Source organism: Biomphalaria glabrata, chromosome 6, assembly GCF_947242115.1.
Source record: "Biomphalaria glabrata chromosome 6, xgBioGlab47.1, whole genome shotgun sequence".
NCBI classification, from domain to species: Eukaryota; Metazoa; Mollusca; class Gastropoda; family Planorbidae; genus Biomphalaria; species Biomphalaria glabrata.
In genome coordinates this window covers 15,845,853-15,862,217 of record NC_074716.1, presented here as the reverse complement: position 1 = coordinate 15,862,217, position 16,365 = coordinate 15,845,853, and the positions used below count along the sequence as shown (strand labels likewise).

The 16,365-nt window shown below is 30.2% G+C and overlaps 2 protein-coding genes across 6 annotated transcripts in view; both read left to right on the top strand.

The window, feature by feature from the left end:
- Positions 1 to 71: 71 nt before the first annotated feature.
- On the top strand, positions 72 to 11,565 carry LOC106057627 (uncharacterized). 3 transcript variants are annotated; one of them, XM_056033001.1, is made up of 9 exons: positions 72 to 221; positions 2,658 to 3,824; positions 4,436 to 4,658; positions 5,168 to 5,353; positions 5,649 to 6,368; positions 8,086 to 8,287; positions 8,575 to 8,820; positions 8,901 to 8,994; positions 9,111 to 11,565. In XM_056033001.1, exons 2-9 carry the CDS (start codon positions 2,667 to 2,669, stop codon positions 9,333 to 9,335), a joined length of 3,054 nt encoding a protein of 1,017 aa, XP_055888976.1. In that variant the 5' UTR covers positions 72 to 221; positions 2,658 to 2,666; the 3' UTR covers positions 9,336 to 11,565. The 3 variants fall into 3 exon arrangements, with proteins under 3 accessions (XP_055888976.1, XP_013070369.1, XP_013070370.1); XM_013214915.2 differs by having other exon boundaries at positions 205 to 317; XM_013214916.2 differs by having other exon boundaries at positions 207 to 294.
- Positions 11,566 to 14,327: 2,762 nt separating this feature from the next.
- LOC106057626 (WD repeat and coiled-coil-containing protein-like) overlaps positions 14,328 to 16,365 on the top strand; it is a 42,910-nt gene continuing 40,872 nt past the window's right edge. For 2 of the 3 annotated variants that reach the window (XM_013214913.2, XM_013214910.2), the window contains exon 1: positions 14,328 to 14,469. The gene's annotated coding sequence lies outside the window, so the exon portion shown is untranslated. The remainder of the gene's footprint in view (positions 14,470 to 16,365) is intronic. The other variant, XM_013214912.2, reaches the window with a different exon arrangement.

Sequence of the window (16,365 nt, the reverse complement as noted above, 5' to 3'; positions counted from 1 at the left end):
AGAAAATATATCTAATTATTCTAAAAATATAAATAAAATATAGATCAAAATGTTAAAAATTATTTTTGTGTAAAAAATATATAAATTTCCTTTGTGTATATATTATAAAACATTTAATATGCTTTTATATTAAATATCACAATGAATGTTCCTTTATCAACATGGCGTCCATAGCGACAAAAATGATGTTCCTGTAAACACATTATAACAACAGGCTATAGGCTAGTATATGTTATATGTATTATGTATAGATCTATATTTGTGATTGTTACCATATTTAAATATTAATTAAGTGTAAGTTATCTGCATAAGGCACGGTAATTATTATTAGTTTTGTGTAATTATTCAGCTAGATCTAGACTTAAGACTATTTATATTCTTATTTATTGTTAAATATTTAGTCGCCATTAATAATTATTTAGTCAATTTAGATTAGAAAAAAATATTTTAGATCTAAGTAGTATGTCTAAGATTCACTAAATCTCACTAAATGTAATAAAATTAATACCATATAATACAGTATAATCTTCAAATACAAAAACAAAATTTAATAAAATACTCTGAAAGACACAAAGATAAAGGCACATTCCTCGTCCCATATGCTAGGACAAATTTGTACAAATACTCCTTCTTCCCTAGTGCTATTAGAGCATGGAATGGGTTGCCTGAGCTAGCCAGGAAAACCAGTGACTTGGCAGAATTTAAGTCATTGGTTAATATGCATGACTAAATGCATGACGCGTAGGACGTAATCATCTTCTTTTTTGAAGTAACGTCTGTATTATATAAGATAAGAAGATATTATTAATGAAATTATAATTATTCATTGTTCTATACCAGCTATAGCACTATAGTGACTATAGTGTCATCTAATGATCTAGAGATGTAATTTTACCTAAAGTTAAAAAGTTATATTATATACTATATATATATAGTCTCTATAGGATGATATAATTATCTTGTTTGAAGTAACATCTGTAATACATAAGATATTAAATTTATATTTATTTACTCATTTAATTATTTTAATATACAATAATAAATCCTAAATATTTAACTAAGGGATTAAGCATAGAATACATTACCAGATAATTTGGGAGCGAAATCAGGAAGCATGCCAATCATGGGAGCTATTAAAAATAAAAGGGCTTTGTTCTGATGTTGCCTAGCAAGGATGCTTTTACCCCAATTGTAATGGCACGATTAGAAATTTGGTGCAAAAAGTTAGTTGTTTCATAAAAAAGGAAAAATGTTTTACTTTGATACAATGATGTGACAAGTAAAAATAAGACTAGGATTTGAGGAAGAATAGCAAAAAAGTAAACAGACTACTTTTGATGGCTTTAGAGAGATCTAGCTTGACAACATTTGATGGTTCCTTTCAACTTGTAATTGACATCTATTATAATAGAGTACCTTATTTGTATTGTTGGCCTTTGGTTTGTGTTATTTTGCTATTTGAGTGTTACCTTCATTTAGACTTATCCACACAAGACACAGCATGGAGGCATCTAACACAAATATTGAAATAAGTATCTGTCTTTACAATAGAACATTTAAAAAAAAAAGAAAAATGGTCTTTAAATTTCAATGTGTTCTACGTAATTTCAAAGATTGCTCCACAATAGTTTTGTTAAGCATTTGCTCTAAATCCTACTTCATGCATATATGAATCTCCTTGTAATGTTTTGTTTCTTGCAAGATAGTATCATAAGTTTTTTAAAGGATTTCAATAATTTTTGTTTCAAATTGCTCTTCACAATTAAAAGTCTTTTTAGTGTTCCCACCTTTAACTGTAAATTTTCACTGATCCACATGGTGTTCATTGCTGAGAATGTCCTTTCAGTAGTAGCATTAATTCCTGGTGAAAACTAAATGAATTCAATAATCTTTTCTAATTCTCCATAGAGCACATAATTCTTCTGAAAATGAAGGAAAATTTCAACCCGCATCAAGCATTGATGGTTGTCTTCTGGTAATTCCAATCCAAAATGTTCTCTGAGTATGGGAACTTTGCCACAAAATTAATTTCATCAAATAATTATTTAAAATTGATCTGCATAGGAGGAAGTTTGGATCAAAATAATTTCAGGATTTCTGAAACATTTTCCTATGATGGAACATTTTTCAATTAATCCAACTTAATGAAGTCAAATTAAGCATTTCTTTCACTACTATTCTACACAATTTAAAAAAATGTTTACAATTCTAACCAACACAGTTTCTTTTCAAGTAAAAAGTCACATGATTTCTTCTTTGGGAAGGGACCATGCTTCTTTACTTTCATTTGTTAAACAATTTGTCGAAAGCAGAAATTACTTTGAGAGCAGAACTGTTGCATGGAATAGTGTCACAATATGTTATATAAAAAAATACAGCCACATCTCAGCCCACTGATTTTTTTATTTCAATTATGGTAGAGTACTTCTCTTGGGACAAGAAATAATATTTCAAACCAGGAAAATAAATTCCATAGCCTAAAATTCTTCTATATTCTAAATTGAAAGATTTTTTTTTAAAGATTCTATGCATCTGGGGTAAGAGCATAAGTAATAATAAATTTTAACATATGCTATCTCCAAAGTAATTGTGCAACAATTTTTAGCAATTTTTTTTAAAAATATTTTATACCATTTATTGTATGTTTTCATTTTAAGGTAATCACAATGTCTGAAGAGAAAAAAGAAATTCCAGATGAAGCTTTGAATGAGACTTTTAACCCAGATGAGAAAGAATTAACTTCCCAGCCACCTAACCAACCTCCAGATTTACCAAATATGTCTTCATCAAGCACATCCATTTCATCCCCAGTTACCCCAACTCCAATTGTCTTTAGTTTAAATCATCAGACACATCATAAAGTTCAAGTTCCAAAATCTACAGTAGAGCTTCAACCACCAACAATGTTTGGAAGAGTAATTGAAAATTCTGTTACTTTTTGTATTGACACATCAGGTAGTATGTTTAAATATCTTGATGTTGTTAAACAACATTTGATGGAAACACTGTTATCTTTGGCTGCTCGGGAGTACCAACCCATGTTTAATTTGATTGACTTCAACTCCCAAGTAACACGATGGGCTGATAAAATGGTCAAGTGTACCCCAGAAACTGTTGCAGTGGCAGAAAAATGGATCAAAGAACTCCAGGCTAAGACAGGAACTAACACTCAGGATGCTCTGCTGACAGCTTTGTCAGACCCTTTATGTGAAGCAATTTATCTGGTCACTGATGGGCTACCAGATCAATATCCAGAAGATGTTTTGGATAGCATTGTTGGAATTTGTGGAAATAGGAGAGTTCACTGCATATACATAACTGGGGAAACAGCTGATGAAACTGCTACAGAGTTTCTTGAGGATCTTGCTGTAGAGACATTTGGTTCATTTCATATTGTCACACTTACAACACATGGCTGTATAGAGCGAATCACACCCATATATCGATCTGACCATTCTCATGAAAAAATAGTTCAAACTGTGAATAACACTCTTAGGCCAAATATAAAAAGGTGCAGTATAGCAACATCATTGCAAATTAATCCAGAAGAAACCTTAAATATGGTCCCTTACACAAGAGCACTTTTGTATAACTGGGGCCCTCATATTTCACCACTAATAGGTGTTGGTCCTGCACGCTATTATTATCCATACTATTGGTCCAGATATCGGCCAGCTAAGGCATGGCTAAAAAGCCAGGAACAGTCTTTTATGGATCCATTGTTGGGTCTTTCACCAGCTGCAGGTAGTTTGTTGATTGGTAAAAAAGTAGTAGCCAGAAGAATTGATGATGGATTCTTTTACAGAGCAACTGTTCAAAGTCAGGTAAGCCTTTCATCATTCTTGTGTTGAGCTTTGTTCATTCATGTTTACTATGGGTATATCAAAATATTTTTCGGGTGGAAATATGATTGTATAAATATTTTCAGTCACTCTATCAAATGTATTTTCAAAATTTTCAAAGCTCTGATAAAGAATTTTAGGCACTGTATGAATTTCAATTATGTGCTCAACATTTGCATCAAAATTGTTAAAATAATTGCAATATGTTTCATAAAATTCTAATATGAGGCTATTTTGGGGATGACGCCAAACAAACAGAAATTCAGTATTTCAGCAAAATCTTTACCAAAACCAAATTCAAACATAATGACTCTTAACAAGGGAAGTAATTTTATTTATTTCCCTTGTTGAAGTGTAAATCTAACTCTTAGATTAAGGCATCCAGTTCCATATTACTTCAAATTAAGCACATTCATTTGTATTTTGAATACATTGTTGTATACATGCATAATTAATAAGTATACACTAGTATATAATCAACCATGATAAAATTTTGTTTTATACATTCTGAATTTAATATATTTTTTAAAATCAGAATTTGTCACTATACTGACTTATGCCAAGCTACTTTCTATATGCTTTGTAATTTTCAGAATCTAGATGAAAAATTTCTTGTTGCATTTGGTCCCTGTAAGCATGGAAAGTATTTACAAACAGAATATCAAGACACTTATGTTTTTGATATTGTTGATTACCATGATGCTTTGCATCATTCGATCATCACAGGTGATAATGTTTTGGCACCCTGGGAGCCAGATGGAGAAAGATTTGCACCAGGTACAGTTATTGAAGGCCATGAGAAACGACATGCAGAAGGTAAGCTAAACCACTTGCTTCTCAGATTTATATGTTGTATTATATTTATTGTTGAGTTTTTGAGTTAAATTTATTTTTAAAAGTCAGTTGTGATCCACACTGCGACTGAAGGGGACCCCATGATGGGATATTCCCTTCTTTCTGAATCATTAGTTACATTGATTAAAGGCCACCAAATCAATATAAGAGGACTGGGGACAAAATTTTACTAGCAAAGTCTCACATGCTGAAAAATTACAATACAGTACCGGTACATAATATAGTCGCCAATAGTACAGTACCTATGTAGGTACTATGATTAGAAAAAAATAATATGGCATACAGCACTAGAGGTGGACAGGCCCATTAGCACGATATGGTTGGGTATATGTAGTCTACACTTACGGCTCCTAGGCCTGTGTATGGCATACTTCCAGGGCCCCATATACTGTTAAGGCCTCTTCTGATAAAGGTTTTATGTAATGTAAAAGTACTACAGCAATTATCTAACATATGTTCTTCCATTACAGGTCCAGATAATGTACAATTGACAGTATTATTTACTCATGGTATAACTGAAAAAGTTCCTCTGAACACAGCAGTTTGGATTCCACCATCTGTTTATGACAGGTTATCTTTGGAGCTACAGATGCCAAAGGAAGCTCGTAAAACGTTATTGTCCTGCTCTGATAATTATCCTATTGATAATCTGCCAGGTAGAGAAGTCTTTTTCTATCTTAAGATTTGAAATTGTAAAGTTACTGGTAATTCTGTTGGTATTTAGGAATGATTAAAGAAGTTACCTTTTTTTTTCTAAATCGAAAGAATATTTTTCAATACATACAGTTTTTTAATAATAAAGACACTTGTTAATGAATTCAAAATTAATTTATATCATTAGCTAGAAACGTTTGCCTTGTAATATTTTCACAGTGAAACTTAACTATCAATAGTGTACAATATTTTATATCACAGAAAATAATAAGAATTTTTTAAATTATGTTTTTGCAGGTTATCCTACATCCGGAACTTTAGGGGATCCACCAGAGTATCCAACAGCAGATCCTTTTATTGTCGAGTCAAATAGTTTTTTGTGGGATCAATACTTATATCGTTATCCACCATATCTTCCTGCTTACTACAGGCATTTCCCATTTGTTATTAGTAAACAAAGAAGCAAGAAAGAGGAAATACATGTCAGTGACACAGCTGAAGACCATTCAAAAGTTATCCCTGGAACCAATTTGACTAGGAAAGAATTAGATGACAGAGTCATGTCCCAACTAATGGAACATAGGCTTACCATGGAAGAAAAGGCTGACACTTTTGAATCCAAAAAAGAAGATCCTCTAAAACTTTTAACAAAGCGAGACAAAACTGATGAGAATCTTCTAAAAAGATCTGTACATTTCTGTGAAGAAAAAACTTCAGAAAACAAATATAATGAAGAGAAATATTTAAGGAAATCTGAGTTGGATGATTATGGGGACCATCAAAACATGATTGATTCCGGAGTGAATACAGACTCCAGCTTGTTGTTTTATTCAACTTCAGGTATTAGAGAGAGACCAAGGTGGAACTATTGGAGAAATGACCCCAGCCCTAATTACAGTGATGTCTGGGGAAGCAGTGCTGGAGGTGTGAATAGAGCTAGCAGTGTTGGTCCTTTTCGAGAAACTGCTCTTCAAGCACCTTTAGAAGCTAGAGATCAAAGAGAATATGCATTCAATGGTTAGTATTGTCTCAATTATACCTTAACTATAAAACAAATTATTATAACAATTCTATTTTTTCCTAATCTTTTTCTACTCAGTGTTTATAATTTTTCAAAATAAATAATAATAGCTATGTCATTTATAATTCCAGTAGTGAGCTCACCTATTTAGCCCATTTTAAATATAATATTTACATATTGTGTTCCCAGTAGGTTTTTCAGGCATTTGTAGGGACAAGGTCTACTCACTCATATTTATGTAACTCAAAGTTTATGTAGATCTTTGATGTCTTTATTTCAAAACAGAACAGCTGGATTTCATTGAAACCTAGCTTAAACTGTTGTTTTTTTTTCAGATATGCTTTTCAATTTTTCTTTTAATGGTTGTCTCCTTTTAGTCATTTCTTTTAAAGATGCTTCTGAATCAAAAAATATTTCCCTATCACTATTTTATTTATAGAAAGTTTCAAACACTAATTAACTATGCCATTGTGAGAGGTGGGGACACCAGAGTGAATAAATTTTTTTTTTTAAAGCAAAAAAAATATTTTTTTTTTTAATTGATAGTACCCTAGCTAGATACCTCACAAACTCTCTTCTGTAGCTTTTATGGCTTTAAATACTATAAATAATTTTACTAGAAATTTCATCAATGTGTACAAAATTTTACTCCATACTTTATATCACCTGCAAAACATAAAACAGGTTTTCGCAAATGTTGACAAGGGTGTGCAAGGTGTTTTTTCCAAGACAAATAAATCTGTAAATTCTTTTGCAGTTTATTTATAAATATGTATTTATCATTAATATAATAAAAATGATATCATTACTTATTTTTAATTTATGAATTTTTATTTCTTTCATAATGATTACATAAGAGCTAGGAAATGCAACAAGATGAATTCATGACATTTTTTTAAAAGAAGATACACCTTTGACAATGTCATTCTGGAGTTAACCCAACATTCTTATGTTGTCAGAACAGAACAGTTACATTTTTATCAAGTGGCATACCTACTATAAAATGTCTAGCTGAATACAAGCATGATCTTATGATGATCTAGTCCATTTCAAAAGTACATACCACACAGTCACAAATCTTTCTAACAGTTAAATATCACCTATCCAAGACATTCTTATATTACCATCTTTTTCACCTGAAATTTTCTTATTAGTAGAAATAGTACACTGTAGACGCCAAGAAAATGATTTTCATAAGCTCAGAATGCAGGAAGGAATCTGCAAGGAAAGAAGAAAGTGAGCAAACCTAGAGCAGATCAGTCATTAGTGAAGCTGAGGATACTGGAATGTCATGGGAGCAATTAAAGCAAGTGGCTCAGAACCGAGTTTGATGGAGAAGTATGGTTGCAGTCCTGGGAGTTCAGGGGATTAAGAGAGAGGGAGAGAGTGCAGGAAAACACTTAAGTGGATAATGGCTGGGGAAGGAGAGTGGCTAAAGAAATTTGGCCTAACAAGTAAAAAATTGAGAAACACTTGTTATCAACTTTAAATATGTAAATGCACATGGATTTCAGACAAAAAACTTTTGACATTGAAATTTTGATTTAGTAGGCTTGGCCCAATCATTTCTTGTGATGGCTTTTTTTTTTTAATTTAAGATATACATATTTTACTTTTTGTATGAAATTTTGAATGTCATCTATTCTATAAATAAATTTAAAATGTTTATATATAGTTTAATAATTAAATTTTTAAAAATATATTTAATTTAAGGAGAATGGCCAAGCTCTGCTTTTAAATTTGTGGATACTTTTGCAAAGCATGATCATTCAAGTACAGTTAAAACGTGTTTGATGGGACCTCAACCACCACCAAAAAACGAAAATTGTTATGAGCACCATAATTATACTGTACATTCAAAGTCTGTTGTCAATATGACAACTGAAGAGAAAGAAGAAGCCAGGAGAGCTAATAGGTAATACTACATAATTTTGTACAATCCTTTTAAGTATTAATATAAAAAGGATTTTTCTTCCTATTAACTTTGGTTTTTATATTCATGAAAGTCTTTCAGTTAAGTATATTTCAATGTATTCTGGGATGTAATTATTAATTAAACTAGAGATAAATATAATTCTAAATATTAACATATAATATATGTAAACTAAAACAAAATCTTTCTACAAGAGTGTAATTATAATTCAATGTTTACTATAATCTTTAGATAGAAGTTTAATGAATTCATTCAATATTTAAAACTAGACGCAGACGTGTTATAAAGAGGGAAGCAGACTGGCAAAAAAGGCTTGGAGAAGAAGACCACATAAAAGGACTAATGCAGGATCATCACAGAGAAAAAATTTTGATGCAAATGGAAAGAGATCGCCAGCGCCAAATAAAAGAGATGGCAGACATTCAAAGAGTGAGAGAAGCCAAAAAGAACATTAGTTCAGAACTGAGAGCTAAAATTGAAGCTAATCAGAAAGATGAAGCTAGTCGAGAAGAAAAGTAAGTTTTTATTAGCTGTAGTTAAGTTTTTCTTTAGTTTCGTTTTCAATTTAAGTATAAGATAATTATTTTTTTTTAAGGCGAATAGAAGCTTTAAAACGTCGACGAGAAAGAAGAGAACAAATCGACAGACAACGAGATAAAGAAATTGAAACAACTTTGGCTAGAAGAGAGGTAAAAAGGAGTAAATTTAAATTTAGATTGTATATAAAATAGTGTTTCTTTTTTGGCTTTTTTTTTATTAGAGTAATTTTTAAAATGTAACAAATTTTTACTATCCTATTTGACAGCTCATTAAAAAACAAAACAATGATGCTCGTCTTACTTCATGGACACAACAGCTGAATGAACAAGACTCTAAAGAGGCTGCTATTGAAAAGCAGCACAGAAATGCTAAACTTTTGCGTTTAAACCATTTCAGAGAACTGGAAAAAATAGCCCAGAAACAGAAAGATTTGAGAATAGCAGTCAAAAAAGATAGCCAGGCTTTATATAAGTCTCAAATATTTGCTTAGTATAATAAAGAATGCAACTACAGGTTTATTGCTAAGAAAGGAAGATCGTTTTATAGCTGCATATCACATATATAAAACTACTTTAGGTAATAATTTTTAGAATATTGTATTTTTAAGTCTTTTCTATAGAATAATATATATATATATATGTTTTTAATAGTGCCAAAATATTTGTATGTTTAAATTTCATATAAGTAATTACTTGTAAAAATAGCTGGAATTTTGGTAGTGCACTAATTTAATGTTGTTTTAAAGCACTTATTGATCCCTTCTGTGATATATTTGAAGTTAAAAATAATAACTGCTTATTATGATGATGTAAATGTTTCCACTTTTTTGTACTACTAATTTTATTTGTAATTTATCTAGGCTGTTACACATTTTAAAATATTTTCAAAATACAGTTACTGACTCTAGATATTCTGACCATTATAGGACCAGGGTTTCAGATTACCAACAATGGATTACTAGATATCTGTACTTCAAAGAATTTAACTGTATATGTCAAGAAAATTCTATTTATGATGTAATTAGATATTCTCTTAGACTTTTAAGTTTATAAAATAAACAACAAATATTGGTCTAAAAAATACAAGACATATGATTTCAATTTCACATACTGTACCAAATGAAATTAAAATACAATTGAAGCCTCCCTACATTCTAAAATACAGAATCAGTACACATTAATTAAATAACTTGATGTTGGTGCCTCATCAGATTACTGTGTGTATCTGATATGTGTTGAATTATCAAGAGTCAACTTTATATAATAATAGGCAAATCTGCTAATTAGTACACTAAAAAATAAAGCTCTGTTGTCAAAATTGTTTAAAATAATTTTTAGAAATAAAAGATTAACCATGATTGACCAAATAAAAAAATGTCTAAATAATAAATAATGAACTTATTTTGAAAGTAAATATATCTTAACTTTTGTACAATTCTAAGCACTGTTAATATTTTTTTTTTTTTTTTTTTGCATGTCTTTCACATTCTTGTATTTGCATATTTATCTCTGTTGAGGAGATCATTTACATGCTTGTACTTTACTCAGAACATAGCCAGTCAACGATGCTATTTTTTTTTCTCCTCATGTTTAATGAACTGTCTCTAAAATGTTTAAGCAATTATTTTTTTTTTTAATTTAAGTTTACAGGTTCTGATATTATATATGTATAGAGACAGTGTATAGGGGTATTCAAAATGAGATGATTCATTCTCCTCAGGAATTATCAAATGTAAAATTATTAAATATAATATTAAAATGTTAAATTAAATGTGAAGAAAAAATATTTTTAAGGGTAAAAAATGATTCTGCAGCTTGGCCATCAAGTAAACCATGCAAAACAAAAAATATGTATGTCTTTGACCTCTGTTACGAATAGATATATAAGTGTAATTAAGAAATGTAATTAATGTATTTATAGATATTTTTTGGATCCTATCATAACTATAAATTAATTTTTTTTAATGTATGGTTTGCAGAACAATGTGGAAGTTTCATTCTTATATCAAAAATATTAAAAGCTAAATATTAAGTAACAGTATCAATTATATAAGTTAGCTTATGTAATTGATACAATTGATAATTTTAAAAGTGAGACAGTGGTAAACTTAGACTATTTATTATTAATATATTTTTTTTTATATTCAACAAAAATCTGTAAACATGTAACACTTAATTGCAATGATGTTGATTTTATTTTATCGGTTGGCCTACCACGTAGGACCAATCACTAATTTTAATTAACTAGTGCTGGCACTGTTCTAATTGAATAATAATTTAGAAAATCTCATTCTACTTAAAATTTGAACTAAATCCAGCATGAAAATTATGTTTGAATGGTCAGTTATGATGGAAAAGCAAATTTTAAGTACATTAAAAATGTATAAGCCAAATCATTGATAAATATTGTTAAAAATATTACAGGCCTAAAATGATTTTTTAAATATTCTTGTTAAGCCTATACATTTAAAATATGTTAGAGAGAGACGTTTTGTTGGCCCCTTTCTTTTTATCAGGCATTAAAACATTTTTTTAAAATTAGGATACTTGAACTTCTATGAGTATGATGTCATTCTTTATAAATTGCATAAAATGATCCTCTTTCTAGCAATGATAAATGTTTTATTTATTTATGTATGACACATTGCAGCTAGTAAATTTTTGCACTTTTGTTTATTGTTTTAAAATAGAAAAATAAAAATATGCTTTAATATTTATAAATGTGTTATATAAAGCATAATTTTGTATTGCAATATTTATATGAAACTGTATGACAAACTGAATTACAAACATGTTTTTTTAGAAAAGAATCTACATGTAACAGGCATTGCATTACTGCTGCAGACAAATCTGCAGCAAAAAAAAGTTAAAATTGTACAATAAATTGGCAGTTAGTTAATGGTTTGGAATGGTTTGTAGGGTGCCGTAAAAGAATGGCAAAGCTGCAAAATGCTGGGTTGATCAAGATATCATTATGTAGGCTTGAATTTTTAGGCTTTAGGATGCAACTCGATTATAACCTCTGTTGAGAATTAGGCCTGACATCCTTAGGAATTCATTTCTTGCTGTCATCTTTCAAATCTTATTGAGAATATCATACATATTGCTGGCTAGCTTGGGCGCATGTACAAACAATGTCGAGTCAACTTCCACAAGATATATTGTAAATCCTGTCTACGCCCATGTTGTATAGTGATCTAATAAAGGACAGCTGAGCTGCAGGTCATCCACTTTTAAGCGCCACACAAAGCTCTTCAAAACTGACACCAACAGTTGGGAGAAAGAGGCACTGGATGGATCCATATGGAGAGCAATAATAAAGGAGGGATCCTGGATCACAGAAATATGAAAAGAAATGCTACAGTGTCTTGTGATAACAGTTTCCTAGTCTGTGACTGTGGACGTTCATCAAGGATTGGCCTCTTATGTCACATAAGAAGTTGCAAAGTGAAAAGATTCATCGTATTATAGACCTAAAATGCCATCGAAGAATATATACTGCATAATTAAGAAACACAAGACCAGCTCATTAGGTCATGTATTTTTAGCAAAATAAACACACTTTGTCTTTAAATTAATAATAAGGCTTCTTATATTCGAAACATAAGGTATGGGAGAGTGCAGTATTTTTTATTACAAAGCTCTGTCTGGTAAAAAGTTTATAGGCCTACACATTGTTTCTCCCATACCCAATCTATGATCAAGCTGAAATGTTGCAGAGCTATTTTTTGTTTACCTGACAAAACAAGAATCAATAAAATAAAGTAACCAATTAGTTAATTAACTAGTGGTAATAATTTTATTTGGTATGGAACAAGGGAAAGAAATTGTACTTGACAGGTGCAGTGGTTTAAGTTGAATTAGTCCCCTTTGTAAAAAAAAAAAAGGGATCACAAAAACATTAACAGAGATAGAATTACAAATATAAGCTTTTTTCTAAAAAAAAAAAAGTTTTTTTATGTTGTTCAGGGCTTTACCGTTTAGACATAAACAATCACATATCATGACTTAACACATGTCTCGTAAAATTGAATAGCTACTAGTTGTTTAATTATTATGTCATAAAGACCAATTTAAATACTAATTTATACAAGTGACCTAAAAATGGCTTAGGGGGAAGGAAGGCCTATATCACGCACATTATCGTGCATTACAACTTTAAAAAAAAAGTCTTACTGCTCTTCATCACTTTGAATATTATCTTGCTTATCTGGTCTTATTTGTCTATATAAAATGATGAAGTGTAAGTGTAAAATACAATTTATTATATTATCAGTCAATAGAAATGCCAAATTATAATATGTGATATAGGCCTATCATATAAAGTGCACAAAAACAAAGTAAGGGTAGGCTTAGTACGTAGGCCTAATAGCCTACATGCAAATAAATTTGGGATTTGTTTGACCATGGTAAAAAAAAAATTGTCATCTCATGCGCTTAAAGGTATCTAAGGTATATTGGTCACTCCATCCATGAAAAACAAATTTGTTACTTAAATGACAAAACTAATACTAACCCTAAATAATATTAAATTCACGACATTCAAAAATAAATCAACTTGTCACACAAATAATTGCTGACAAACCAATTAAATGACAAATGACATTTCCTCTAATTTTTTTTTTTTAAAGTTACATAACTACCTATTACATAACATTGCGACTATTTTTAAACCTAAGCCTAATATGGACAGTCCATTGGAAAAGAGATATGGTTTTTAAAATCAAAACTATATAAACACGCACATTACGCCTCTCACTAAGTCTTTTATTATTATTATAATACATCTTTTTTTTCTTATAATTATTTTGCAATTGTTTCGATGGTCCCGAATCCTTACTGCCGTCATGCAGTATCTTATACAGGCACAGGCGTTACGTTGATTACGAGTAGGTTATTATCAGGCCGTTAGGATCTTATCTTATATCATACAGACGTTACTTCAAAAAAGAAGATGATTACGTCCTACGCGTCATGCATTCAGCCATGCATATTAACCAAAGACTGTTCCTTGAGGTAGGCCTGAGTTTAATGTTATTGGTGTTGTAAATTCTAAACCTTCCAAACTGTGTAGTAGAGTAGTATAAAGATCTAGGCCATATGTCAGATGTAATAACAAATATTAGCTTTCCAAACAAGAGCGCGCTTTAAAACATTTTTTTTTTTTTACTTTATGATTTTTAAATGAACTTATTTGTATACTGATTATAATCTAATTTAAAGTTCGCATCATTGTAATTGATATAGGTCTGGATGTGTAAATCTAGAACTAGTCTAGATCAAACTCTTGATTCTAGACTAGAATAGATCTAGATTCTATATATTCTATAATCTATATAATATGGCATCTGGAAGCATATGATATGATGACTTCTATGAAGTCAAAACGGAGAAACAAATCTGGAAAGCCTGAATGTAGTTTCTAAAAATAGCATGTTTCGATTGTTTAAAAACAACAACCTACCTCTCTCTTTTTCTTTTGATAAATAAAGCGCTCTTGCTTTCCAGTCATTGGTTTAGTAGTTCCATGGGTTATCAAGACGAAGACTCATAGATCTGTATAGATTTAGATCTAGAACTTAGAAGACTGACTAGGGGTAAGGTGGCTAGACGTCTAATTCTTAAGTAAGTTTTAGTTTACTTAAAATTAAAATGTATAGTAATAGAGTCAATACGTTTTAATAATAGACGTCTATTACTATTACTTAGACTTAGACGACTTACTACTAACTTGACTTGTCTTATACTTATTAGCTCTAGATCTAGTATAATTTTAAATTTATACGTCACTATAATTAATTTATAAGTATACTATTACTAATCTATAATCTAGTATTAACTAGTAATACTAGACTAGTAGATAAATTTAGATTTAGATCTATCATCTATTATGTTATGTATTGTTACATTTGTATAAAAAATTAGTATAATAATAATATTAATAATAATAATATTTATTATTATTACAATAATAATAATTTATAAATCATAATAAATGAATAATAAATAATAACAATAACTTGTGAATAACTTTCAATAAGTTACAATAGATTCTAGATCTATATTTATATATTATTATTATTATTATTTTATATCATGATATCTACACTTGTCTCACTTGACTACACTGGACTACACTGAGTACAGTGTTACTACTACAAGCTCTATCTAACTATCAACTATAAAAAAGTAAACACTTAAAATATTTTAAAGTTAAATTAAAACTAGAGATCTATTCTATAGATCTAGTTATCTGTTATACTAGTCTAGATCTATAATATTTTAATACTGTAGACAGTGTAGTCAGTGTAGTGACAGTAGTGTATTATTGTATAGCTCAATAACAGTGTAGCAGAATCTTGTCACTCTTAGGTCTTAGTAAATCTACAATCTGAATCTACACTACATTGTCTACATTTAGTACATTAAATCATTAATATTCTACATCATCATGATCATCTACAATAACAATGGATTCTAGATAACTAGATCTAGATGATATATTGACAATGTTGTCAATATACTGCTTTATAGTTTCAAACCCTGCTGAAGGGGTTTTTAAACTCAAAGCCCTCTGGAGGGGTTCTAACTTAAAGCCCTGTGGAGGGGGGTTTATACACATAACCTCTCTTGGCTATGCTCATACTAGTATCTGTTGACTGTTGTATGCTTTAGTCTTATATTGAAGACGCTCATAGAATTCTTATATTGAAGAGGGGGTTTTATCACACACAAAAAATTCGGAGAGGGTTTTAAACTCAAAATCCCCCTTGGCTACGCTCATAGAATTCGGTGACTGTCGTTTGTATTAATTTTTGTTTTATAGAAGAGGAGGTTTGAACCTCAAAACCCAGTGGAGGGAGATTTAAACTCAAAACTGCTCTTGGCTGCGCTGGGGCAAGTGATGGTTTAATTTTAAGACACACACACACCCCGGCTACACCCATGCATTATATTTTTCTATTCATACTTATAGTCTCATACTTACTTGTAGTCAGTGCTTTTTTTTGTAAATAAATAGGTGCTGGTACTCAGTGATGCCTAACTTTTAACTATTAATAAATTAATAATAAATGTTAAAATATAAGAAAGGTAATAATTTTTTCCCCACATTGAACCGGTACCGTATGTACCCTCACAAAAAAAGCACTGCTTGTAGTATAAAAATAATCTCCATTCATGTCTAATCATGTCTAATGCATTTCTCAAACTGTACACCTCCTGATATTACCATATCTACATCTAAGAAGTAATTAGACCCTATGGCTGCAAAGTGGTATTTCTATTTTAGTTATAGATCTATGTTTTAATATTATTTGTCTAGAATTTTTTATGCATTATCTGTTCATGACTTTATGCAGGCTAAAAAAATGTCTGCGACAATATGTATTATTAAACACAGAGATGATCTTATAACAATCATGCCCATTACAGACATATGTGTCCTATATGTACCTTTTAAAAATGTTCTTCAGCTATTAGTATTGACCAGTGCTGCTTCCCTTTTATTTAATTCTTTAT